The 25,615-nt window shown below is 36.2% G+C and overlaps 5 protein-coding genes and 1 non-coding gene across 10 annotated transcripts; 5 read left to right on the top strand and 1 right to left on the bottom strand.

The window, feature by feature from the left end:
• Window positions 1-4,383: 4,383 nt before the first annotated feature.
• On the top strand, window positions 4,384-7,273 carry LOC116020114 (heat stress transcription factor A-1b). 2 transcript variants are annotated; one of them, XM_031260601.1, is made up of 3 exons: window positions 4,384-4,774; window positions 5,325-6,612; window positions 7,019-7,273. In XM_031260601.1, the coding sequence occupies exons 1-2, from the start codon at window positions 4,544-4,546 to the stop codon at window positions 6,582-6,584; spliced, it is 1,491 nt and encodes a 496-aa protein (XP_031116461.1). In that variant the 5' UTR covers window positions 4,384-4,543; the 3' UTR covers window positions 6,585-6,612; window positions 7,019-7,273. The 2 variants fall into 2 exon arrangements, with proteins under 2 accessions (XP_031116461.1, XP_031116462.1); XM_031260602.1 differs by having other exon boundaries at window positions 4,644-4,774; window positions 5,254-6,612.
• Window positions 7,274-9,046: 1,773 nt separating this feature from the next.
• On the bottom strand, window positions 9,047-10,140 carry LOC116019346 (probable calcium-binding protein CML18). 3 transcript variants are annotated; one of them, XM_031259515.1, is made up of 2 exons: window positions 9,936-10,140; window positions 9,047-9,862 (listed from the first exon to the last, which is right to left on the bottom strand). In XM_031259515.1, the coding sequence occupies exon 2, from the start codon at window positions 9,809-9,811 to the stop codon at window positions 9,320-9,322; it is 492 nt and encodes a 163-aa protein (XP_031115375.1). In that variant the 5' UTR covers window positions 9,812-9,862; window positions 9,936-10,140; the 3' UTR covers window positions 9,047-9,319. The 3 variants fall into 3 exon arrangements, with proteins under 3 accessions (XP_031115375.1, XP_031115374.1, XP_031115376.1); XM_031259514.1 differs by having other exon boundaries at window positions 9,047-9,857; XM_031259516.1 differs by having other exon boundaries at window positions 9,047-9,820.
• A 189-nt stretch (window positions 10,141-10,329) lies between these two features.
• On the top strand, window positions 10,330-10,417 carry TRNAY-GUA. The gene is given in 2 exon segments: window positions 10,330-10,366; window positions 10,382-10,417. It is a non-coding gene; the product is annotated as a tRNA-Tyr (tRNA).
• Window positions 10,418-11,153: 736 nt separating this feature from the next.
• On the top strand, window positions 11,154-13,589 carry LOC116019193 (TOM1-like protein 1). The gene is made up of 3 exons (XM_031259337.1): window positions 11,154-11,824; window positions 12,285-12,524; window positions 13,033-13,589. The coding sequence occupies exons 1-3, from the start codon at window positions 11,306-11,308 to the stop codon at window positions 13,462-13,464; spliced, it is 1,191 nt and encodes a 396-aa protein (XP_031115197.1). The 5' UTR covers window positions 11,154-11,305; the 3' UTR covers window positions 13,465-13,589.
• A 751-nt stretch (window positions 13,590-14,340) lies between these two features.
• On the top strand, window positions 14,341-18,368 carry LOC116021056 (probable arabinosyltransferase ARAD1). Its single transcript, XM_031261660.1, has 9 exons — window positions 14,341-15,002; window positions 15,089-15,262; window positions 16,029-16,186; window positions 16,270-16,417; window positions 16,638-16,753; window positions 16,832-16,970; window positions 17,274-17,384; window positions 17,560-17,628; window positions 18,002-18,368. The coding sequence occupies exons 1-9, from the start codon at window positions 14,514-14,516 to the stop codon at window positions 18,128-18,130; spliced, it is 1,533 nt and encodes a 510-aa protein (XP_031117520.1). The 5' UTR covers window positions 14,341-14,513; the 3' UTR covers window positions 18,131-18,368.
• A 1,718-nt stretch (window positions 18,369-20,086) lies between these two features.
• LOC116019142 (cellulose synthase-like protein D3) lies at window positions 20,087-25,520 on the top strand. 2 transcript variants are annotated; one of them, XM_031259260.1, is made up of 5 exons: window positions 20,087-20,346; window positions 20,538-20,620; window positions 21,036-21,934; window positions 22,503-23,310; window positions 23,422-25,520. In XM_031259260.1, the coding sequence occupies exons 3-5, from the start codon at window positions 21,066-21,068 to the stop codon at window positions 25,171-25,173; spliced, it is 3,429 nt and encodes a 1,142-aa protein (XP_031115120.1). In that variant the 5' UTR covers window positions 20,087-20,346; window positions 20,538-20,620; window positions 21,036-21,065; the 3' UTR covers window positions 25,174-25,520. The 2 variants fall into 2 exon arrangements, with proteins under 2 accessions (XP_031115120.1, XP_031115119.1); XM_031259259.1 differs by having other exon boundaries at window positions 20,089-20,346; window positions 20,538-20,616.
• Window positions 25,521-25,615: the final 95 nt, after the last annotated feature.

The following is a 25,615-nucleotide window of genomic DNA, read 5'->3' as shown; positions in this document are numbered from 1 at the left end:
AATTATTTTTGCTTGCAGTTTAGATTCGTACAATTTCGACTTGAACTGCCATGTGTCAGCAGTACGTACCGACTTAGTTTTTTTAGTTTGGCCCCCAATATTTGAGAAATGAGTTTAACGTCCCTACAGTTTTAAAAAGTGAAACTTTGACCCTTAAGAGTAACTTAAAAATACACAAGTCTTCATACGTCAATGCCCCAAGTCCTCTTCATACATGCCCACAGGACAAGAGTACAAGACAAAACAATATTATATATATTTAGGTACACATTTTCGAGTCATGTCACATCACATTTATATTTGATAATTCATGCAACGGATGGTTGAATGATCCTTGACAAAATCCATTATTTAAGACTACATTATTTATTAAAATGATCACAATGAAGTCGTTGATCGGCTTGCTAAAATTGCTTCCAAGAGGAATTGCGAAGGATTGAGTTCCTTGAGCCATAAAAGGATATTCGTAACGTTTTTTTAGAACGACAGTGTCATAATGACTTTTAATAGATATAACCAATGATTATTTAGGGTCACCCTTCCCATCTCTCCAAAAAATGAAATATTTAAATTAATTTAATTTGTAGTTTATAAAAAAATCCTTTGGTTGACCACTTTTACATAAGTCAAAAAAAGGAAAAAATAAAAAAATAAAAATAAAAAGCCTAGTAAAAACTATAGGTATAATGTAGATAACAACACGTACATGCGAAGGTGGCGTATAAGGATTTGGTTTGGTTGAAAGATCAAATCACAACTAAATTGACGATTTTTGGTTAGCAAAACTAAACCAACTATTTTGGGTTGGTTTTAATTCAGGCCAATTTTAAACCAAATGTTTCAATTCTGAGTTGTTTTCTTTATTTAAAAAAAAAAAAGGGAAAAGGACAGTCTATGAATTAAAAGAAATTAAATAACTTTAACCAGATGTTTGGTTGGAGGGAAGGAATTATGAGGAAAATGAATTGCAATTTCATATGAGAGGAATAATGTGGAAAATAAAGTGTGAATTTAAATTACAATGTTTGCTCTGCAGCACTAGAATTATTGAGAATTTCAATTTCAATGTTTGGTATGCATGATAATTGAAAGGGAATAAATAGTATTATTATTATTATTATTATAATTCTGATAAGTATCTCTTGGACCCATCTACATATTCAAGCATTAAAAAAAATTCAAATACCACTCATCTACAGTATCTATTGAATTATATAGACTGTAATTGTTTTCAAAAAAAAAAATATAGACTATAATTAATTTTCATGCAAATGCTTCGTCAAGTGTTAATTTCATAAGCTCACATCTCAAAAAACACTTCATAAAAATAAAATTTCACAACCTAATTAAACATAATAAAATGTTAAGTTTTTAAAAAGCTTACATATATATTTAAAAAAACACATTATAGAGGTTCATCACGCTATGATGAGGAGGGAGAGGCGATACATCAATTATAGGTTATAAAAAGATAGGAGTAATTTTGTTTCAAGATTTTCTTTCTTTTTTCTTCTTAAAAATCATGAAATTGAAATACCAAATTGGGGCATGAAATTCTTATTCTATGAAAATAAAGGAATTGTAATTCCAACCGAACGAAGAAATTTACTTACCTTCGTGGGAATAAAATTGTAATTCACCCCAATCAAACACCCCTTAAAATCTCAATATAACAATTATAATAAGTATTGAATAGTTTTCAAAAAAAAAAAAACATTCAATAAAATGAACACTTATAATAGACTCTTAAATATCCAACAAATAATCTCACTTTCTAAAACCAACATTAAAAAGTAAAATTGATAAATTGAAACATGTGCTCCATTCAACTAAAAGAATGTGGACATGGGTCTACATTCACATACACTATACTCTACATTCACAATTTGTAAACTCCACATTCACACATTACAGGATTATATGTTTAGTGACTATATTACCACTGTTATGCATTCACAGATTCAAAACTCTATATTCACAGGTCTTATACTTCACATTCACAACTTGAGAACTCCACATACACATATATATTACAGGGCTACAAGTTGCTAGAACTTCTTAACTCTATTACAGATTCACACATGCATAACTTTGCATTCACGATTTCTATACTCCATATTTACAATTTGAAACCTCCACATTCACGCATTTATGGGCAACTCAACATTTACACAATCATAAATCTACATTCACGATTTCTATACTCTACATTCACACTTTGAAATCTCTACATTCACACATTGTTGGACAACTCTATATTCAGCAATATGTTTACTAATTTTTTTTTAAGAAAAAAAAAAGAGACAAAAACGACGTAATTTTGTAGTCAGGTCCACCTTGCAAGGTGGACCTGGATCCACAGCATAGTTTGCCTTTATGTTTATATTATATTTATGCTCACATGATACACCCATATTAGATTCTGATTTCGAGATTTATAAATTTATATAGAAAAATATTATTATAATTTAGTTTATAGTTTGACTTTGAGTTTGGATATAGAAATCGGGTTGAGGTTTTGACTTAAGTTTATTCATTTTGATTTTCTTTTAATTTAATTTTGGTCTCAATTTCTATTTTTGAATTACATTATATATTTGTAATTTTGTTGTGGGTTTGGAGAAATTCTTTGTCTCTTATCTTATTTTATTATTATTATATTCAGTTACATAATAATCATTTGATAAGTTTAATAAGATAGTAGGGGAGTGTTGGGTGATGTTGAAAGTTTTTAAGGGTGTGTTTTGTAACCCGTAAAATGACTTTCGGAAAATATTTTCCGAGTTTTCTGTGTTTGGCAACGTACGGAAAATGTGGTCAACAGAAAATGTTTTCAGTTGACCAAGGAAAATCAGTTCATTTTTCCGGAAAATGACTTACGGAATTTTTTTCCGTAAGTCATTTTACGGAATCGCCAGAATAGCTGTTTCACATGTTTTTGACCAAAACCAAGCCATATCACCCATGACCATGGACCAAGGAGGTGGGAAAACCGCCGGAAACCTTTGATATATTTTTATTTTTTATTTTTTTTATAAATTCTATTTTTGTATTAAATATCATTATTTTAATAACTATTATAATTTTTTATATTTTAAATAAAACAATTGCAATGTTTAATTATACAATTCTATCCATTTTCCAGAAAATGAACCAAACACACAAAGACAATTTTCCATAATACATCCAAACACTGAAAATAAAACTGTTTTTCGAAAAATGACTCATTTTCCATAAATTTTTTTCAGAAGTCATTTTCATGTTTTCCAAACGGACCCTAACATTAAAATTAGTATGAGGTTTTAATTAGTTATCAATGACCCAAAGAGCAACTTATGTGAGTGGATGAATGTCGATAACAATGTTAAAAGCCAATATGGTAAAGTAAATGGGTTAGTGTTGTATGGTGCAAAATACTAAGAGCATCTTTATCAATGGAGTTACTTCATGTTTTTAAGTGATTTTTGTAAGTGTGATTAGGAAAGAGAAAATGAGAGGAGAGGAAAAAAATGATTAAAATATATATATATATATATATATATATATATATATATATATATATGTATAAAGTCAGGCACACCTGACTCGCGCGCACGTGCAGCTGGGCGCACTATGTAGCCCTCACGCATGCATGATCAACTGTTGCTTTGTCTCAATGGGACCCACTAACCTGCAATAAATTTTTCATTTGCAGATGCTCTCCACTCACTCTCTCTCATCTCCTCTCTCATGCCAACATGACATTTTTTTGACATTATTTCCTACAACCATCATTGATGGCGATGCTCTGAGATTGAATATAGATCATTGGTTTTCATATACAAGATGAATACTACCAATACTCCAATAGCCTTACTACAAAGCTATGGATTATCTATTACTCCATATTATTTGAGGTTGTGTTGATATATTGATTTTCGAAAATTTGAATTCTCTTATCGCTACATATAAAGTTAAAACAAAAGGTAAATTATAGGGACCTCATCTTCTAAGTATCATAGATAAAGATTGAATCCCTAATTGCAGGGGTCTCCCATATACCGACCCGACAGAATATCTATTGATAAGATTGAATTTTTGATATTTCTTTTCAAACTTCACATTTTGTGACCAACTAAGTTGCCCATGAAGTTGCTCCCAAAGAGATTGATAGTTGTTCCGACGAAATGTATATACGGAAAAGCCAATACATGTGCAAATTGAATAGCGACATTGATGGTCAAATTTTCAATTTTAAAAAATCAAGGGTGCAAAATAAAGATAAGAACATTAAAAGGGTGTGTTTTGCAATTAGAAATATTGAGGGGCCCAAAGAGTAAAGCAAAGTTCCAGTCCTTCAAGACCCTTCTCGTTCTCACTTAACACCGCTTGGTGCCAGTCACTCGTCGCTCCATTCCTTCCTTTCCCTTCCTCCATACCTCTTTCTCTCTCATCTTCATCGCTCTCTCACTCTCTCTCTCTCTATCCTGATCTAATATCTACAATTTCGTTGATCGTTAGAAGCGTCAGGCGAGTCTACCTAAGTGGAGGACAATCGGGAAACATGGACGGTGGTCAAGAAAGCGCCGCCGCGGCTGCCGGGAATTCGCCGCCGCCTTTTCTGAGCAAAACGTACGATATGGTGGAGGATCCGTCGACGGACGCCGTGGTGTCCTGGAGCAAGAGCAATAACAGTTTCGTCGTGTGGAACGTCCCCGAGTTCGCCAAAGATATTTTGCCCAAGTACTTCAAGCACAACAATTTCTCCAGTTTTGTCAGACAATTGAACACTTACGTAAGTATCTTCTTCTTCTTATAAGTTATAACCCTTCCATATATTTTGTTCTGTTTATTTTTTCATATTAGATTTTTTTTTTTTGAAAACTTTTGTGCGGAAATAAATTAATTTAAACCCTAAATTACTCACTTACTCTATTTTGGGGTAGATTTTGGTAATATCATCTCGGCCATATTGTTTATTTAAAACAAATCAGCAGTAGGAAGTTTCAAATTTGAAACCTTTAGCAGTGATTTATCAGGTTGGGAAAAATACCAATCGGAGAAATTCCTGATATAAGGGTTTATTTTCATGTTGCTTTATCTTGAACTTTGAAATAATGTTAGCAATTATTGGACTATCAAGTTAAGCATGTTGCATAATTTCATTATTTGGTCCCTTTCAAGATTTGCTTATAGCTGAGACATCACTGGTTTCTCCTGATGGTCAGAACTCTGTTATAGCTTTTATGTCTTGTCTTGGTAATCTGTTGACAGGACTTCCATATATGTTGCTGGCGAGCGACCTTTATTTTTTTTATAGTCTGCTTTTATCTTTGGGCAAGCAGGGGTTCAGGAAAGTCGACCCTGATCGCTGGGAGTTTGCTAATGAGGGATTTCTTAGAGGTCATAGACACCTCTTAAAGAGTATAACCAGGAGAAAGCATGTGCAGTCACATCAACAACCGCCTCAAGTTCAAAACAGTTCAGTTGGATCATGTGTTGAAGTTGGGAAATTTGGGCTAGAGGAAGAGGTGGATAGGCTTAAAAGAGATAAAAATATTCTCATGCAGGAGCTTGTGAAGTTGAGACAACAGCAGCAGGCAACAGATCACCAGTTGCAGAATGTTGGGCAGAAGGTTCATATGATGGAACAGCGGCAGCAGCAAATGATGTCATTCCTTGCAAAGGCCATGCAAAGCCCTAGTTTTGTAGCCCAGATGGTTCATCAGCAGAGTGACAACATGCGCATTTCTGGAGTGAATAAGAAAAGGAGGCTCCCTAATCAGGAAGAAGAAAATTTTAATGTTAAGCCTGTAGCTACGTTACCTGATGGACAGATAGTCAGGTTTCAGCCTTTAATGAATGAAGCAGCAAAATCATTGCTTAGGCAAATCCTGAAAATAAATGCATCTGCTCGGCTGGAGCCAAAATTTAACAATACTAGCGGTTTCTTAACTGATAACACGCATTCTACACCAAATGTATTAGACAGTGGTGAAACAGCAAATCACATTTCTGGAGTTAGTCTCTCAGAGGTCCTACCAACTCCCTCAATGCCCCATCTGGCATCAGAAACAGGACTTGCTTTCAACCACCATCCAACTTCGGTTTCTCAGATCCAGCCCTCATCTGGCGTGGTGCCCAATGATGCTAAAGTTACCAAGTTCCCAGAGATGAATGCTCTTAGTTCCAAGGTGGATAAAGCTTTATCCAATTTTTTCCAAGCGCAGGGGCATATGACAGATGATAATGCTAACCATTTTGATCGTATGAGGAGTGAGAGTCAGGATGTGGGGTATATAGACACACCATCAGGTTTTGTTGATGACATTGTACCAGATGGATTTTCTTCTGACCCTGACATTGATGTTTTGATGGATGAGATGCCTAAACTCCCAGGCATTAATGATGTTTTCTGGGATCAAATTCTTTCAGCAAGCCCTCTCACAGGAGACACCGATGATATTAATTCTGTTGTATTGGAAAATGGAGTTGAGGAACATGATCTACAAACGGAAGATGTTGAATGGGATAAACTGAAGCATATGAGTCATCTTACTGAACAAATGGGTCTTCTTGCGTCTGGGTCATCCAATGCTGTGTGATTGTATATTTTCCACTGCATCACCAGAGGTAAATTTTCAGCCTACCACTTTTTGGATGAGCCTATTCCCTGATTCTGCAATGCTCCACGTGTTTGATATCTTATAAACTAAGAACACATTATTTTACCATTGTGCATCAAACGTATATGCTACATAAAACTCGAGAGTTGAGACATAGTGGTAGTTTTTGTATGTACACACATTCTAGTATAGTCTGAAAATCTTCTACTACACACATACTGCATTGGTGACCACACTTTCATATTTTAGTTGCGCAAAATACATTACACTGCTGTTTAATAAACATGTATTGCTTCATCAAGCAAAGGACATCTATGTGAATTGCACTGTTTGTGTCTAGGTATTCTGTTAAGTATAGTGAGTGTGTCTGCTTCAATTTGACATCTGTCTGATTGTCCCTATGGTTTTTGCAGGGGGGGTTATCTGAGTTGCACAACAAGGCTCAAGCTCAGAAACTGTTCATTTACTCGTTTTTTTTTTGTAAATTTCCCTTGTATTTCTATATATATACTTTTTGGTGTTTTGTTATATAAAAATCCTCAGCTGAGAGAAGAGTGTATTACAATGATCTGCTTTTGCTTTTCATGACTGTCACCCCAAAGTTGTGAAAGTGCATTAGTTGATAACTGATATTGGTATGAAGTAACTAGACTCATTGAGCCAGCTAAGTTTGAGTCCTTCAAATGACCCAATTTTCTTTTTTGGATGACCCAACTTTCGAATCACTAAAATGTGGATTAAACTGCGGTTTTCAGTGACTGTGACCAAACTATCTTTGAAAGGAAATTACCAAATTGACTGACCCTACGTACCTGTAATGAATTCAACTACATGTAACGTCACCTACTTGGTTACTTGAAACCAATTCAATCAGATGGTGTCATGTAGTGTAGCATTACTTTTAAAAGTCTTAACCATTTTCATTCAAAGCAAAGCTACTAAACTAGATTTTCCCAAGCAAATTGGTCATTTGTTATTTTTGCTTTCCAGTTTCCACTATCATGCTTAGGAAAATAATAAATGTATTTTTATAGAGTAAATTTTTTTTTTATTAAATGTCTTGAAGAAGAAATGGAGAAGAATAAAAATAATAATAATAGAATATAAAATGAAAATACACATAACATTACTCCTTAAAGTTCTTAATGAACATATTTTCAAAAAAAAAAAGTTCTTAATGAACATAGAGCAATATTATAACCATAGCAACTCTTGGATATTTTATTTAATGTGAAATTTAACTCTTGAATATTTTGTTTAATGTGAAATTTAAAGTGAACGTTTGGTTAGGTTTTGGCTATATGGGAGGTAGGTATGTATAACGTGCACCATAAACAAATTTTCTTGTTTTTTATTTTTTGTTTTTTATTTTAGTGGATCCCACAAAAAACTTAATCTTGCAATACTACCTCTCTTTTCTCTCTCCTTTCATCTCTTCCCCCCACCTCATTTAAGACCTCACAAAAAAAATCTTTAAAAAATCACGATTAAGGAAGCCCTTAATATGCTTTCGGGCTAAGTTAAAAAAAAATAATAAATAAATAAATAAATAAATATATATATATATATATATATATATATATATATATATATATATATATATATATATATATATTTAACACTACATTTTTAATCTCTATGAACAATGCTTAATAAAGTCATGACAAATACAATGAACCCTTGTCATTTATCATCTTTGAATAAAGTATTATCATGAGTGAACCATGTTGATTGAATCTCACAAACTTGTATGCGATAATATCATAATATACTACATACATGCATGTTTATGTGTGTATGTATCACATAGTCTAAACACACTATATTTTTTAAGTTCTCATAAGATCTTTGATGCTTAAATTAGGACATTTTGCATTAATGATTATCGTTCAATTTCAATTATTATATTTATGATACTATTTGAATATGAAACCTTATTTAAAAAGAACTTGACTCTTTTAATGATTATTTTTTTTTTGGAAAACTCTTTTAATGATTGTTAAAGTTTATAAAGTACAATATAACTTATTTAGGGTGATTTAAACAAGTTATAAAGTCATATAGTTTTGAGAAGACAAACAAAAAAATTGACACTCATATTTCTATTTAGTTATAAATGCCTATTCTAACTTTTTACTCAATTGAACTCGGAGTCTATTTGAAAATTTAAAAAATAACTTCTAAAAGTTATACAACTTTAGTGCTCCTGAATAGTAAACACAATAGAAATGCCTTGGAACAGGGGATACAAAGCCATTATATGCTTTCTACATCAAACACCATTTGTCAAATTGACTAAAAAATGTTAAAATATATATTCTTACTATACTATTCCTCAAGTTGTACCAAAGATGTTTGACTGTCTTTGAATTGTCAATACTATTAGACTGAACTTTGAAGTTTTAGGCAAAATGAATCTAGAAGTATGAAAATCAGTGTACTATAGCAAGTCCCTTCAAGACAAGAATTGTAGTTTAATGTGATTATGAAACAAGTTAAATCTACATTTTTAATCCTACAATCCCAAAACCATTTACACATTGCATTCTTAATTTACATTGCAATGCCCAAAATTATCAGATAAAGTGTATGCCGTTATATCACTGCCAGATGAAGTATAATCTAAGCAGCAACTAAATGAATGGGGAAAAAGGAGGGGGGAAATGAAGATGAAGTCTAGGGCAGATCGAAAGTTTTTGAATTCTCATGGAGCATCAACTCCAGGAATTATCAAATGCAGCAGAGGTTATTGCCTGAGCGAACTCCGGAAAGTCGATACAGCCATCGCCGTCAGTATCGGCCTCCTTGATCATCCCCGTCAGCTCCTCCGCCGTCAAGGCGTGGCCTAGCTTAGCCATGGAATGCGCCAACTCGGCCGCCGTAATGTATCCATTGCCGTCTCTGTCAAACATCCGGAATATCTTCCGCAGCTGCTCCTCCGTGTACGGACACTTGGCCGGAATGAGCTCCGGCTCCACCAGCGCAACGAACTCCGAGAACTCGATCAAGCCGTTGCTATTCCTATCGGCCTTCTGGATTAATGATTCCATCTGATCGGGACTCGGATTGAGGCCAAGCGATCGGAGTAATGATCCGAGCTCGAGCTGCGTCAAGCTTCCGTCGTTGTTCCGATCAAATGACCGGAAAATCTCCCGTAATTCTGATATCTGCTCATCATCAAGCTTCACCGCTTCATTTCCGCCCATGGTGGATCCCTATAATCGACTATCTATCAAATTCTCTTCAATTCCCCTATACTTTTCACAAAATTACGAAAATCGTAAGAAGATTTCTCCGAGAGAGGAGGCGATGAACATCTTACGTAATTACCTGTTGAGAAAATTTCAGATCTCAGAAACAAAAACGTTGGAAACGTAGATACGTATACGAAATGAGAATGAAAAACCAGAGAAACGGAAGGAGCGATTGAAAATGACGTCGTGATTGGAGTCAACGGCCGAGCATGATGATGATGATTGCATCCATTCAGGAAGAGATTTGTTATGATGAAGAAACCGTCAAGGCGTCAACCCTTTAGCCTTTAGGCGGATACAAAATATATCTGCACACAAATTTGGAATGCTATACCCCTCCCTCATCACCCGCGCGAATCCGGATCTTGGGCCTGCTTACACGTCAGATAATTTGGGCTTGATTGTTTTCGTCTGGGCCTCAGCAGAAAATATTTATATTATAAAATTTTTCGGAATCCCAATTAACAATTCCGACCTTAGCTCAGTTGGTAGAGCGGAGGACTGTAGTGGGTTACCGCATCCATCCTTAGGTCGCTGGTTCGAATCCGGCAGGTCGGATTGTTTTTTTTTTTTTTTTTTTTTTTTTTTAATAATTATTATAATTTCTAAATAAATTCATAATATATTTTGTCCCACTTATGTATTTTACAGACAATTACACAACATTCAAATAATTACTAATTCCCCTTTTACCTTAAAAACTAAAAATTCACTCACTTTTTTAGATCTGCTTAACTACTTTACGGCTTTACCTATTTCAGTTACGCAATTCTCAGTTTCTCATAATAAGATTATAAGAAAGATCGATGTAAAAATAGTGGGAACGGGCATAACTGAAATGACGTCAAATCTTTTGTGCGGGTCTGGTGACTGGGATACCGGATGTGAAGTGTAAATTAACAGCAGCTTACTTTTCGTGTGTTCAAAGCTAGAAATCCTCGCAGAGAAAGAAGCAATCAGGCAAATCACTTCAACATTTCTTAATGATCGCCATTGTACTTTTTTTTATTTTAATTTAATTATCAAACTATCAAGTTGACTTATTATGAATTTTTTGTCTTCAAAATACAAATGATCATTATTTGATGATTACTATAGCAATATCGAAGTGAATTCGAAGGCGATATCTGATTTTTTTCCCCTAATACTGCGTTTCATTTCCGTCGAATTTAGTTTCTCAAGAATAATTTTCGTTAGATTTTATCTTTCTGTGAACTCAATGTGATTATGCTGGAGAATTTTCAAATTCAGAATTATGATTATCATATGAATGGATTATATTTATTGTAGGTTCGGATGCGTGGTGGATGAAATTTCGATAGAATAGTTAGATTTTGTTGAGTGGTGCATAGATTATGAATTGATGTTTAAGGGATTTTGAGGAGTTTTGTGAAAAGGTAGGAGCAGCGTTGAAGTGTTGTTGTGAATTTTGAAAAATTGTGAAAGATGAATGACAAATTGATGGATAAAGTTAGTTCCTTTGGAGAGATATTGAGGATTGGAGGATCTGAAGTTGGGCAGAAGATCAGTGCTGGAATGAGCTCCATGAGCTTTAAAATGAGAGAGTTCTTCCAAGGCCCAAATCAGGTCGATATGCTCATTGAGGAGGCCACTGCTGAAACTTTGGACGGGCCTGATTGGGAAACGAATCTTGAACTCTGTGACATGATTAATCAGGATAGGATCAATAGTGTTGAAGTCATACGAGGCATAAAGAAGAGGATTGTGCTGACAAGCCCCAGGATTCAGTACTTTGCTCTGGTGTTGCTTGAAACCGTTGCAGAGAACTGTGATAAGGCATTCTCAGAAATTGCAGCTGAGAAGGTGCTAGATGATATGGTGAAATTGATTGATGACCCTCAAACTGTTGTAAACAATCGCAACAAGGCTCTCATGTTGATTGAATCTTGGGGTGAATCCTCAAGTGAACTTCGCTATTTGCCTGTTTTTGAAGTAACATACAAGGTAGCTTACTGAGCTTTCTTTTCTACATTTGTTCTTCCAATTGTTTTCAATGGATCATTGTAGGAACATGCAAATGTAAAATTGTTGGCATTTAAGTATGTATTCTTTTTAGATATTTGGTTATGAAGTCTTCTTCAACACAAATCTTACTTGTTGCTGATCCATGGACCATGCGGAAGTTGTTGATCTTATTAAAAATCTTAAAAATCTTTGGGTTGTAGGTATCAGGTCTATCATGAAAGTTTATTTTCAATTTAAGGCAGACTACAAGATGGTTTGATAGTCAATGATCTAAATGAAGTTTATTGTCTTGCTGTGTTCTATCTCTTGGACAGATTGCTTTAAATGTTGATGAAATTCATGCAAATACTAAAATTTATGTTTAAATGGAAAATCAGCTATGTAGTTTTTGGTTCCTGATCTGGTATTTTCTTTGACCTTTTCTTTGTTTCCATTTTAGAGCTTGAAAGAAAGAGGAATAAGTTTCCCTTGTCGTAATAATGAGAGCCTGGACGCTCCTCCAAGATCTATAACAGATTCAGAGCCAAGTGCTACGTTTGCACAACAAATCCATGATGATATTCCACCTCCCTTTACCTTTTCTGCAGAACAGATAAAGGAGATATTTGATGTGTCAAGAAATAGTGCGGAGCTTCTTAGCACTGTTTTATTGTCTTCACCTCAGCCAGATGCTTTGCAGGTAACTATTTTTTACTGCCCCCATCGTGTGAATATGTGATATCTTATTTAAACTTTCTGTTGAAAATGTCCTGTGTATATGCGCAGCACTAATTAGGATTTTTTGTTTAGTTCACTATAGAGGTCATTTGTTGTTTCCCCATCAATTAAATTCCTGGGAAAATAATTGTGGGAAATATTATTTTCTGGGAATAATTTTGTTGGAAATTTAATTTAACATGTTTGGTGAATATGAAAAAGAATCCTACCCCAAGTTCTAAGGATTCCTAGTTGACCCAAACTTTTCAAGGAATAAGTTTCTCACCTTTTAAATTTTTAAGGAAGTTTGGAGTTTCCTTCCAATTCCTGGCTACCAAATGCCATCTACTAGATGTCTAGATCTACCACCACCATAAACCAAAGCGTTGGTTTTCAGCTGCAGAAATGCAGCTATGATCTCAACAGTCTTTCTAAATTTTAATGCCCAACATTAGTCCTATGTTATTGCCAACTTTTGAAACTGTTTTCAGGATGAGTTGACAACTACACTCGCAGAACAATGTCGCCACTCCATAAATACTGTTCAAGGAATCATTCAAACTGCTGGGGATAACGAGACTCTCCTTTTTGAAGCATTGAATGTGAATGATGAACTCCAGAAAGCCCTCTCCAAGTATGAAGATATGATGAAACCTGCAGCAGCTCTATCAGTAACAGCACAAGCCCCGGCACCTGCTATGGTACCTGTTGCTACTGAGCCCAACGAGTATCCCCATGCCGGAAAAGAAGAAGCCCTGATCGAAAAACCTGCAGGCTCCCATAGCAGAGTCCATGGTGAGAACAAAAGCGACATATCTGATGATCTTGAGATGGTCTTCTGCAGGAAATCCGGCAGCCCTTCGGAATTAGGACATGATGACCAGAAGCTGCAACCAGCGAGGGATGATCTCATTACCTTCTAATTTGCTCCATAGCACTAGACTTTAGTTATCCATTCCTTTCCTGATGTCAATGAGAGGCCTTTTAAGATGTTCTGTATTGACATTGGTTTGATTTACGATTATTAAATAAATTAATATTCGTAAAATGACATAGAAAAGGCCCTCCTAAATTAAACTTAACAAAATATTCTCAAAAAATACTATAAAAAGTATTTTATCTTGTAAAATGCAAAAAAGATTACCACTCCTGGAATTGAGGTAACATATCTTGATTAGGGCAAGTAGTAAGATCTGGGGTAATTCCCAACCAAGTCAACTTTTGTAATTTTATTTTAAATTAAAATATGATATCATTGACCATAGCTTTTTCCGTTTGTCATCTTCGCCACTAACTAGTGTTGATATAGATTGCACTTTAATGTCGTTGACTATGAGCTAATAGTTGTTGATTGCCTTCTTTAGTCGAAGAAGGTGACTACCATGTTGCCTTCATCACATTTGTGAAATATAGCAAGAAAACATGACAATGTGACAAAGGAAAAATTTCAATAGTCATAAAAAAAAAACAATCAAACAAAAATAACTTAAGTTAACCAATATAATCGATAAGATTACCCACTAATAAATCTTAATACACCAAAATAATTAGTTGAAGTAATTAATAGTAATTCTAAAAAATTTTAAGACCTTTTTTGGTTAAAAGTTAGAAGTGTTTTTTTTTTTTTTCGTTTTTCTTTAAAAATGATACATTTTGGTGAAATTTCAAATATTTGAGGTTGAATTTGATTATTTTAAAAAGTTAAAGGATTAAATAGGTTTTTTTTTTTAAAAAAAAAAGAAAAAAAAAAGAGTTAAAAGGATTGATATTAATTCCCCATCACAAAAATACTTCAGCGATCTGCTTAACGTTGTGAGATTCGGCCCAACTCCAAAGCTCCAGAGTCTCAAATTTCATCGTCGGTTTGGCGTTAACCATGAAATATCAAGCGATCCTCTTCTCCTTCACGATCTCTCATATTATCGAAGCTTAGTGTGTCAGAGGTTGAGTGTGCGAGCTCGACAGTGTGCAAATGGCGGGAAGACATTACTCGAGTGTTACCGGAAACTCGAAATCCAGATCTCCATTACTGATCTTCGTTCTTGCGCTTCTGCCGCTCTCTTTCGTCTTTTACATGTTCTCCTCCCCTTCTCCGTCCGAAACCACCACTGCAGCAATCCACTCCGTCCGAAGCCCTAGCTCAGGAGTAGATTATTCTTTCGTATCCTCACTTGAAAAGTTCCTAGCAAAATCTCAGCGATCTCCGACTGTCGGCGATGATTCAGTCGTCGGTGAAGCTACGGTAGCGGATATTCGGAAATTGGATGATTCGGTATGGAAGAAGGAGACTCAAAGGTTATACGAAGAACCGTTCTACTCTCCTTTTTCACCTATTAAGGTCTACGTCTACGAAATGCCTAAGAAATTCACTTACGATTTGCTCTGGTTGTTCCAAAATACGTACAAACAGACCGACAACCTTACGTCAAATGGTAGTCCGGTTCACCGGCTGATCGAGCAGGTGATTTTGCTTTTTCACATTTTAGTTTCCCAGTTTCATTCGTATCAGTAAAAATATTTAGCTGACATTTATCTTTTGATGTGTAGCATTCAATTGATTACTGGTTATGGGCGGATTTGATAGCACCAGAATCAGAAAGGCTGTTGAAGAATATTGTGAGAGTGCATAAGCAGGAGGAGGCTGACCTATTCTACATACCGTTTTTCACTACCATTAGTTTTTTCTTGCTTGAAAAGCAGCAATGCAAGGCTCTATATAGGGTGTGAGTGCATTTCCAGGCAAATATTATAATTTTATTTTTCCACTGTCACGGATTAATATGCTGTAGTCTCTGGAAATCTACTGGGATTGAATGAATCTAGGAAATAGCTTATTTACATACATTAAGATTCTCTACTAGATACAAGAGTCTTATTTTCTTTTCCTCACAAAAGTAGTTCTTGATTTGCATCAAGGTCATATTTTTTTTACATTATTTTGGGTTTTTTTCGTTACTATACTTATGCTTGGATAGTTGGATGGGTAGAAAGTCTGGAGATGTTAAATGGGAGAGAAAATAGGAGGGAAATAAACTGGAGAAGAAAAAATTGTCTTTGTATGAAAAGAAATAAAATGAGAGTGATAAATGAAGCTGATGAATATCTTAAGAGGGAGAGATGAATTTCACACCATATATTGTGTGTTGAGACTTGAGAAAGTGAGGACCCATTTTCTTCTCATATTGGGAAGGAAAATTATTGAATATCTTTGTTTTCTTTCTCCTCCATTATCCTTCTCAAACAAGAGAAAATCAACATTTTCATCCCTTTTCTTCTCCCCTAAACAATTTCTCTCCTCTCATAAAATTCAGAATGAACAGCATCTAATGTTGATATTTTGTTTCTGTCTAAAAATTAGAACTAGATATTTGCTGCATAAATGAAGCTCCTTTAGCTCTCTTGAAATTGGAACTTAAATTATTTAGCACAGTTTCAGTTTCATTTGGCTTTTCGAAACATCTTATTGCAATTTTTTTTCTAAATGTAGGAAGCCTTAAAATGGGTTATGGATCAACCTGCATGGAAGCGTTCTGAGGGAAGAGATCATATCCTTCCTGTTCATCACCCTTGGTCTTTCAAGTCTGTTCGCAAATTTATGAAGAAAGCAATTTGGCTGCTTCCTGATATGGATTCAACAGGGAACTGGTTAATACCTTTCCCTAGTTTGCATTGTGTCAAAAGATCCTAACATTTATAAAGTTAAAACTCATAATTCTGTTTAACTTCAGGTACAAGCCAGGACAGGTTTATCTAGAAAAAGACCTGATACTTCCTTATGTTCCCAATGTTGACCTATGTGATGCCAAATGTGTATCAGAAAATGCACCAAAGCGAAGCACACTGCTATTTTTCCGTGGGAGGCTTAAAAGAAATGCGGTAAGCTTCTTTTTTCTATTTTCCAAGGATGTAGCATGCTTTCAGTTAGTTTGATAAGTAATGATGATTGCACATGTGTTCATTGTGTTACTAAGGTGTCTATTATGGGAATAGCACATTACCTGTTAGCTGATGTATATACTTTTTCTGAGCAATGTCTTAAATTATAGTAACACTACTGTGAAAGTGGCTGCTCTAAATAATTTACTTCACTTTCCAGGGTGGGAAAATACGTGCCAAACTTGTGACAGAACTTAGTGGTGCTCAGGGAGTACTTATAGAGGAGGGAACTGCCGGAACTGTTGGAAAGGCAGCTGCTCAGAGTGGCATGCGCAAGTAAGTTTTAAGTTATCTAGGAAAAACTAAACTTTAAAAAAAGCATAGCTAATTTTGATTCTTTCCTTTGGTGATCAGGAGTCTATTTTGCCTTAATCCTGCCGGTGATACTCCATCATCTGCCAGATTATTTGATGCAATTGTTAGTGGCTGTATTCCTGTCATAATAAGTGATGAACTAGAACTTCCTTTTGAGGGGATCATTGACTATCGAAAGGTTTGTACATAAGCTTTTACTTCATCATTTCTCCTTTTTTTTTGAAGATCTTCATCATTTCTCCTTAAAGTGTGTAAAAAGGTGACTTATTGAAGTGAGATATAGTTAGATCATAATCAGTTATCTTTACTGATCAAATTGCATTTCCTTGTCCTCTAGTCTCTGCATACTACATGACTAGTTCTGTTTTATTATTGTTTTTCTTAATCATCAATGTCATTGGAAAAATTACCTCCTTCCCAGCTGCTCCATCCCTCTAACCTTTTGAGTGTGTCAGCCTCTTACTCTGTGTTCCTTTGGCAGATTGCTTTATTTGTGTCTTCTAGTGATGCTGTGCAGCCAGGATGGCTCCTTTCATTTCTGAGAAATGTTAGTGCTGCTCAAATCAGAGAGATGCAAATGAACTTAGTTAAGGTTTGTGCGTCTGCAATGCTACAACTGCTGTCTTATGTTCATACCTAAGTTTTAGAAAATAATGGATAAGTTTCATTATTAGAAGCTGTTAGTGATTTTTTATTGAGTTTGTTGCACAAACCCAGTCATTACAAGTACTCTAATAGCATGCATCTTCTTTTTCTTATGATATCAGTATTCGAGGCATTTTCTGTATTCACATCCAGCTCAACCTTTGGGCCCAGAAGATTTAACCTGGAGAATGGTTCGTTATCTGTACTTTAAGTTATTCAGCTGTCAGCCTGTCATTTTCCACTGTATTATGTTCCACATTCTGCTAGTTACAAGTAGTTCAAAATGCAGGATGTTGATTATATTCTTTGAATGTTATGGTGGAAAGCATTCAAGCTTTATGTTTCTAGAAACTGAAGCTTAACATGAAAGCATAAACTAAAAGCATTGCACTTCCATGCTTTTTTTTCTTTGTTGGGTGGCTATTTTATAAATATGGCATTCTCCTGCAACTCTGCAAGGGCATATGACAAATCCTACTAGTGAAATACTGAAAATTAGTACAGTATTACTATTCAGTTACATTTTTATTAATATTTTGTTAATTATTTATGGTGGCTGAGCAGATGTCAGGGAAGCTGGTTAACATTAAGCTTCATACCAGGAGGTCTCAGCGTGTAGTGAAAGAATCTAGAAGTATCTGCACTTGTGATTGCCTGCGCCCCAATAGTACTAACCCAGGTCTCTTGCTTTGAACACTACAATGTTTCTATTTGTTTCCTTCTGTATTATTTGTTTGGAATTTTGTACATCAATGTCTCAATTGCTTTATGTATGTCTTTGCAATTTTTTCCCTTCTGCACACTCTCGAGAGTTGGAACGCAACTTTTCTTTTGAATTTTTTTTATCCCACATCATTTGCTTAGTGCCCATTGTGCTGCAGATGGAGTTTTCTTGTATGAATTATGATTAGCACATTTGCGAGTTCTGGTCTTTTTTGTTTTTGGGTTGAAGAATGTCAATCCGTGTTAATTTAATTTATTTTTGTTCTAATTAGCTGGAGAAACTTGTTTCAATAATTATAAATAAATTGTGCATGTGAACTGGGAGCCCGAGATGTGCCAGTGCATGTTCTTATGCAGTTATGCTCAACTAAGATGAGTTTTAGTATTATATAATTCTAGATGGAAAGGATGACGCGGTCAATCATGTTCATGGAACCTGAACTCAAGACTTGCAAAGCCAGGATCTCATCGCACTGGCCGTGCTGGTTTTGGGTGTTTTCAGAGCGTATGCGTGTTATCACATGCAAATCTCTGCTTCCTGGCAACAGACCACCGACGTCCTATACTTCCTACCACTAATAATTTAATACGGAGTATTAATCTTCTACTATACGGTGATTTCTTCCAGCTTTTCACCGCCTTTGTTATATTGTAACTATTTAAGGGTATGTATAATGTATTGGGGTAAATTCAACCTTGTGATTTTATCTAGTAAAGAATCAGGAGGTAAACTAATTTAGATTGTCTATATCTGATTAGTTTAAATAAAAAAAGTGAATATGTTGTTAAATCAAGAAAGTTGTTAGGTTGAGAATCAAATTTGTAATATTATGATAATCATCAAATCAAACGTCTAATCAATTTGGTTGGGATTGTTCCTTAATTTAACCTATTGATGGCGTTGATTATATTAAGAATAGTAACCATAAATATGCCAATATGATCTGAACGAGATTTCACAAAGTCTATACCGGAATTCAACCGCCACCGACCTCCGGTGCATGACTCTATCGATTAAACATTTAAACATCCAGCAAAGCAATTCGTCAACAGCGCATCCAAGGTGGGGTCGCAGTGGGAGACAGGCAAGCCTGCGCCGTCAAACTCTCCGCTAATACCGCGTTTCTTGTGCCACCTATTTTCCCCGTTTCTGTTTTGGTCCATTTGCAATTGACTCAGAATTCCAAGGGTAGTATTGTCCCCCTCATTCTTCTTTTATTTCATATTTATGAATTATGATTTTAACTTTTCAAAGTTTAAGCCAATGACCTTGTATGTGGTCTAGTGGCATGAAGTGACTATTTTATTTGAGAGGTCAGGTTCGATTTTTTAAATCATTTTCATTATATATTATTATAAGTTTCATTTAATTTATACTCCATAGTCCATAGTATATAAGTAAAGTAACCTGATATATATTTTTTGAGTACACCTGATATATATAATATACTACTATAATAAAGAGTATCATAATCTCAAACTAGTTATAGAAGTAAATATGACAATTACTTTATTAAATCAATTTCATTTATGTTAAATATAAGTTAATTTTGTGCTACTATAGAATAATTAAGTCAAAGGTAAAAATCTTTACAATAAAGAATTATCAATCAATTTTATTATAAACACTTTTTCTTGGCTTTTTAAAGAGGAGAGCAAAAAGCATGGCAAAGAAGAAACAAAAGAAAAAGGAAGGGGAAATCAGATTCATACCATTTTGACATTTTCACACGCTTTTAAGTTTTAATCCGTCATCTATCAGGTCAAATACCAACACTACCCTTTCAATTTATTGCAATTATCGTGTTTGCCATTCATGAGTCATGAGTGCAATTATAGAAAATAGAAATATTGTCCAAACAGAGCACCCATCCATCATTCACGCTTACTGGAGTTGCTGCCAACCTTCCCGATAAAATTATTTTTAAAATAGAAATTAAAAAAAAATTATAATTTTAGCTTTTGGGACGTGCATATGAATTCCCTTGCCAATGCTTCAGTATAAAAGAGATCGCAACCCGAAAAAGAAGCTAGTTTAGGTTGCCTTGAGTTGAGTGCTGGCTGTTGACGGCGGTCCGGCCAAATCCGCCGCCAGTTGATAATCGTAGTTGCAGAAGTGGCGGAGCATTTTATACTTTTTTGTTCGTTTCAACTAAGAGAGGCATTTAATTCACTGCATTGAAACGGTATCTTTCATTGCTTGTGCTATGCTAAGTTTCGTGCACTCTTGTTCTCCGTACCTCCTATCACCTGCTGCCATTTCATGATTTCAGTACTTTTAGTCGTTAAACTACTTTCTGAATTTTTATTATTTTTTGAATTGTGGTGAAAATAGTTCGATAAATGCTTTCGATTTGCAACTGTTATTTTTTTTCAGATTGAGCATCGTACGGTTAGAGATCCATGCATTGAATCTGAAGCCATGCTTCGGCGCTTCTTCTACTAAGCATTGACTGGTATGTATGTATACCTCATCTTCCTGTTTTCCTTTGTTCTCAGGTCCCTAATGTTTTATTTTGTGTCTATGTGGTGAGCGAGTAAGATCCGGATTTCGATATATTGAAACCGTTGCTTGGATCTGTCTGTTTTGAAACCGTTTTGTTCGATTTTGACTTGTGTCGGACTTGATTTGAACTTGTTTTTACGCTTTTGCTCTGCACCTGTTATGGAGTCGTTGAGCATTTATGAGACTTGTATTTAATTTGCGTTTGCATTTATTCACATAATAAAACTAGTTTCCCATCTGGTATAGTTTTGATTTGATCTAATACTCATTTTGAATATATATTTTGTTGAAAAAGTTAAATACTGATGGATAATTATCTGCTAAAAGGCTCAGATTTTAATCACATTGGTTTGTATATTTTGCTTCCAGGATCTGGTTATTTGTTTGTGAGTCTTTAGAATGGCATCAAAATCATTCAACCAAAGTAGATCGTCACTCTCAATATCCTCAGATGTGCAAGATTCACAAAATGGCAAGCCTCCACTACCTCCAACAGCGGTGACCTTTGATCGGAGGACCTCCTCTGGGCGATATGTAAACTATTCTAGGGATGATCTTGATAGTGAACTTGGAAGTGGTGAATTTCCAAACTATACGGTACATATACCGCTGACCCCTGACAACCAGCCAATGGATTCCATTGCCCAGAAGGTTGAGGAGCAGTATGTATCAAATTCACTTTTTACAGGAGGATTTAACAGTGTTACTCGAGCTCATCTCATGGATAAGGTGATTGAATCAGAGGCAAACCATCCCCAGATGGCTGGTGCAAAAGGATCCTCTTGTTCCATACCTGGATGTGACTCTAAAGTGATGAGTGATGAAAGGGGAAATGATATCCTCCCTTGTGAATGTGATTTCAAAATATGTAGGGACTGTTACCTAGATTCTGTTAAAACTGGTGATGGAATATGTCCTGGGTGTAAGGAGTCGTATAAGATTACTGACTTGGAAGAAATAGCAGAAAGTAGAAGGCCACTTCCACTCCCTGCCCCTGCTGGGATGTCAAGAATGGAGAGAAGATTGTCCTTGATGAAATCAACAAAGTCGGTGCTAATGAGGAGCCAGACTGCAGAGTTTGATCACAACCGATGGCTGTTTGAAACAAGAGGCACATACGGCTATGGCAATGCTATATGGCCAAAGGAATCGGGTTTTGCAAATGGGAAAAGTGATGATATTGCAGAACCTACTGAGCTAATGAATAAACCATGGAGGCCTCTCACCCGCAAATTGAAGATTCCTGCTGCTATCCTCAGTCCATATAGGTAAATTTAGTATTTCTTATTTTTGCTCCTCAAAAGACTAGTAAAAGTTTTTGGTATTGCAATTACAATGCTTGGTGATACAAACAGGACTTTGATCTATCTCATCTCTTTTAACCAGAGTTTATTTGTCAAAGATCTTGCTAGGGTATTATCAATTTATTAACACATCTGATTTATTTTCTCATCTCCTCAGCCAAATTTTGAGATACTTCCCTCCTTTGTGATTGAATTTGAATGCCACATGCTGATTAACAACAATATGTATGTTCACTGGATTTGTTGCCTAGGTGTTTTATTTGAAACTTGTATAGCTAAATGCAATGACCAAGTGATTTTCTGTGCTTTTTAGCAAATTTCCCAAAAAGGTTCTGAAATTCATAACTGTGCTTCTTCCAATATTAGTGCTGCCACTTATCTGGCCAGGTTATGGTAGATTCCTTATGTCCTGAGAATCCTAAAATAAAACCAGAGTGGTGTTATCTTAGTAAATATTTACTTCAAACTCTACCTGATCCGAAATACTTGAACTGATAAGAAATTATTTGTTTTCTCTTGCTTGTCTCATCAGGCTTTTAATTTTGGTTCGAATGGTTGTTCTTGGGTTTTTCTTGACATGGAGAGTCAGTCATCCCAACAATGATGCAATTTGGTTATGGGGAATGTCTGTGGTCTGTGAAATATGGTTCGCTTTCTCTTGGATTCTTGATATACTACCCAAGCTTTGCCCTATTAATCGTGCTACTGACCTTAATGTCTTGAAAGACAAGTTTGAAACACCTACACCTAACAATCCTACTGGAAAATCTGATCTACCTGGTGTAGATATTTTTGTCTCTACTGCAGATCCAGAGAAGGAACCCCCTCTTGTCACTGCAAACACTATATTGTCCATTTTGGCTGCTGACTATCCTGTAGAAAAGCTTGCTTGCTATGTTTCAGATGATGGAGGGGCACTTTTAACTTTCGAAGCCATGGCAGAAGCTGCAAGTTTTGCTAATATATGGGTCCCATTTTGCCGTAAACATAACATTGAACCAAGAAATCCAGAAAGTTATTTCAATTTGAAAAGAGATCCATACAAGAACAAGGTGAAAATGGACTTTGTAAAGGACCGCAGAAGGGTAAAGCGTGAATACGATGAGTTTAAGGTCCGCATCAATAGCTTGCCAGACTCTATTAGACGTAGATCTGATGCTTATCATGCTAGGGAAGAGATTAGAGAGATGAAACAACATAGGCAGCAAGCAGAAGATGAACCTATGGAGAACATAAAGATCCCAAAAGCTACATGGATGGCAGATGGAACTCATTGGCCTGGAACATGGCTGGACTCTGCACCTGAGCACTCCAAAGGTGATCATGCTGGAATAATACAGGTAATTTTCTGTCTACCCTATTCTAAATGATGAAGAAATCACCTCCAAGTCTGAAACTGTGAAACCAAGCACAACATGCTGATCTTAACCTTCTTTCTAAATGGTCCACAGGTGATGTTGAAACCTCCAAGTGAGGACCCATTGCATGGCACTGCAGATGATGGATTAATTGACCTGACAGATGTCGATATCCGTCTACCCATGCTTGTTTATGTTTCTCGTGAAAAGCGGCCTGGCTATGATCACAATAAGAAAGCAGGAGCCATGAATGCCCTGGTCCGAGCTTCTGCAATCATGTCTAATGGACCCTTCATTCTTAACCTTGATTGTGATCATTACATTTACAACTCCCAGGCTATGAGGGAAGGAATGTGTTTCATGATGGACAGAGGTGGTGACCGCCTTTGCTATGTTCAATTTCCTCAGAGGTTTGAGGGTATTGATCCATCAGATCGATATGCCAATAGGAACACAGTTTTTTTTGATGGAAACATGCGTGCCCTTGATGGGCTGCAGGGCCCTGTCTACGTGGGTACTGGATGCCTCTTCAGGCGAGTTGCACTTTATGGCTTTGACCCTCCCAGGTCCAAAGAGCACCACTCTGGTTTCTGTAGTTGCTGTTTTGGGCGCAGCAAAAAGAATGCCTCACTTTCCAACTCAGAAGAGCACCGAGCCCTGCGACGTGGTGATTCTGATGATGAAGAAATGAATCTCTCATTGGCTCCTAAAGCTTTCGGGAACTCAGCTGTTCTTATTGATTCAATTCCTGTTGCAGAGTTTCAAGGTCGTCCTTTAGCAGATCATCCAGCTGTTAAGAATGGAAGACCACCTGGTGCTTTGACCATTCCACGCGATCTTCTTGATGCATCTACTGTTGCAGAGGCAATCAGTGTAATCTCCTGCTGGTACGAGGAGAAGACTGAATGGGGCCAGCGTGTTGGTTGGATTTATGGTTCAGTTACTGAAGATGTTGTGACAGGATATAGGATGCACAATAGGGGGTGGAAGTCAGTTTATTGTGTTACAAAACGTGATGCCTTCCGAGGGACTGCGCCTATCAATCTCACTGATAGGCTTCATCAGGTTCTTCGCTGGGCTACTGGTTCTGTTGAAATATTCTTCTCCAGGAACAATGCCCTTCTAGCCACCACAAAAATGAAGTTACTACAGAGAATTGCCTACCTCAATGTTGGAATCTACCCATTTACATCCATATTCCTAATTGTCTATTGCTTTCTTCCTGCACTTTCCCTTTTCTCCGGCCAATTCATTGTCCAAACCCTCAATGTCACTTTCCTGGTCTACCTCTTGATCATCACGGTTACTCTCTGTATGCTTGCGGTGCTTGAGGTCAAGTGGTCGGGCATTGAGTTGGAGGAGTGGTGGAGAAATGAGCAGTTTTGGTTGATTGGAGGGACAAGTGCCCACTTGGCTGCTGTTCTTCAAGGGCTCCTGAAAGTCATTGCTGGAATCGAGATTTCATTTACTTTGACATCAAAATCAGCTGGTGATGATGAAGATGATGAGTTTGGTGACCTCTACATTGTTAAATGGTCATCCCTCATGATTCCACCCATCACAATCATGATGGTCAACTTAATAGCAATAGCCGTTGGATTCAGCCGGACCATATACAGTGTCATACCACAATGGAGCCGCTTACTAGGAGGTGTTTTCTTCAGCTTTTGGGTCCTGGCACATCTTTATCCTTTCGCAAAAGGGCTTATGGGCAGACGAGGCAGGACACCAACCATTGTCTTTGTGTGGTCGGGGCTTATTGCTATCACTATATCCCTTCTTTGGGTTGCAATCAATCCTCCAGAAGGCACAAACCAAATCGGGGGCTCATTCCAATTCCCATGATCAGTCTTCCTTCATCTCAAACGAGCCAAGCACTGTGGAAAACCAAAGCGGGTACGCCTCAATTCCTTGTAAAACCATACAGAGTAGTAGTGTTTGCATATTTAATTAGCAAGACCAGCGTCCTACATCCTGCTTGATTACTTTTAGCGTGGTTGATGCAGAGCTTTGCAAACTTTATGTGAGGTGAAAGGGTAGACAAATTCTCTCTTCTTGTAACATCTTGGACAGGAATTTATAATTTGTTCATTATTTATTTGCAATACCAGTTGTGGCTGAATTTAAGACACAATATGGAAATGATTTTGTTATTCCAGAGGATGTGTTATTGAATTGAGTATTCTTCCTTAGACCTTGCTCATCCCTCCAATGGTCCAATTAGACACTTGCAATATGACATGAATAAATGCCACCTCATTTTTTAAAAAAAAATCCTTGTTCGAAT

The sequence above is a fragment of the Ipomoea triloba genome, chromosome 5 (genome assembly GCF_003576645.1).
Source record: "Ipomoea triloba cultivar NCNSP0323 chromosome 5, ASM357664v1".
NCBI lineage: Eukaryota > Viridiplantae > Streptophyta > Magnoliopsida > Solanales > Convolvulaceae > Ipomoea > Ipomoea triloba.
The sequence above is the reverse complement of the archived record's forward strand: the minus strand, read 5'-3'. Positions and strand labels throughout refer to the sequence as shown.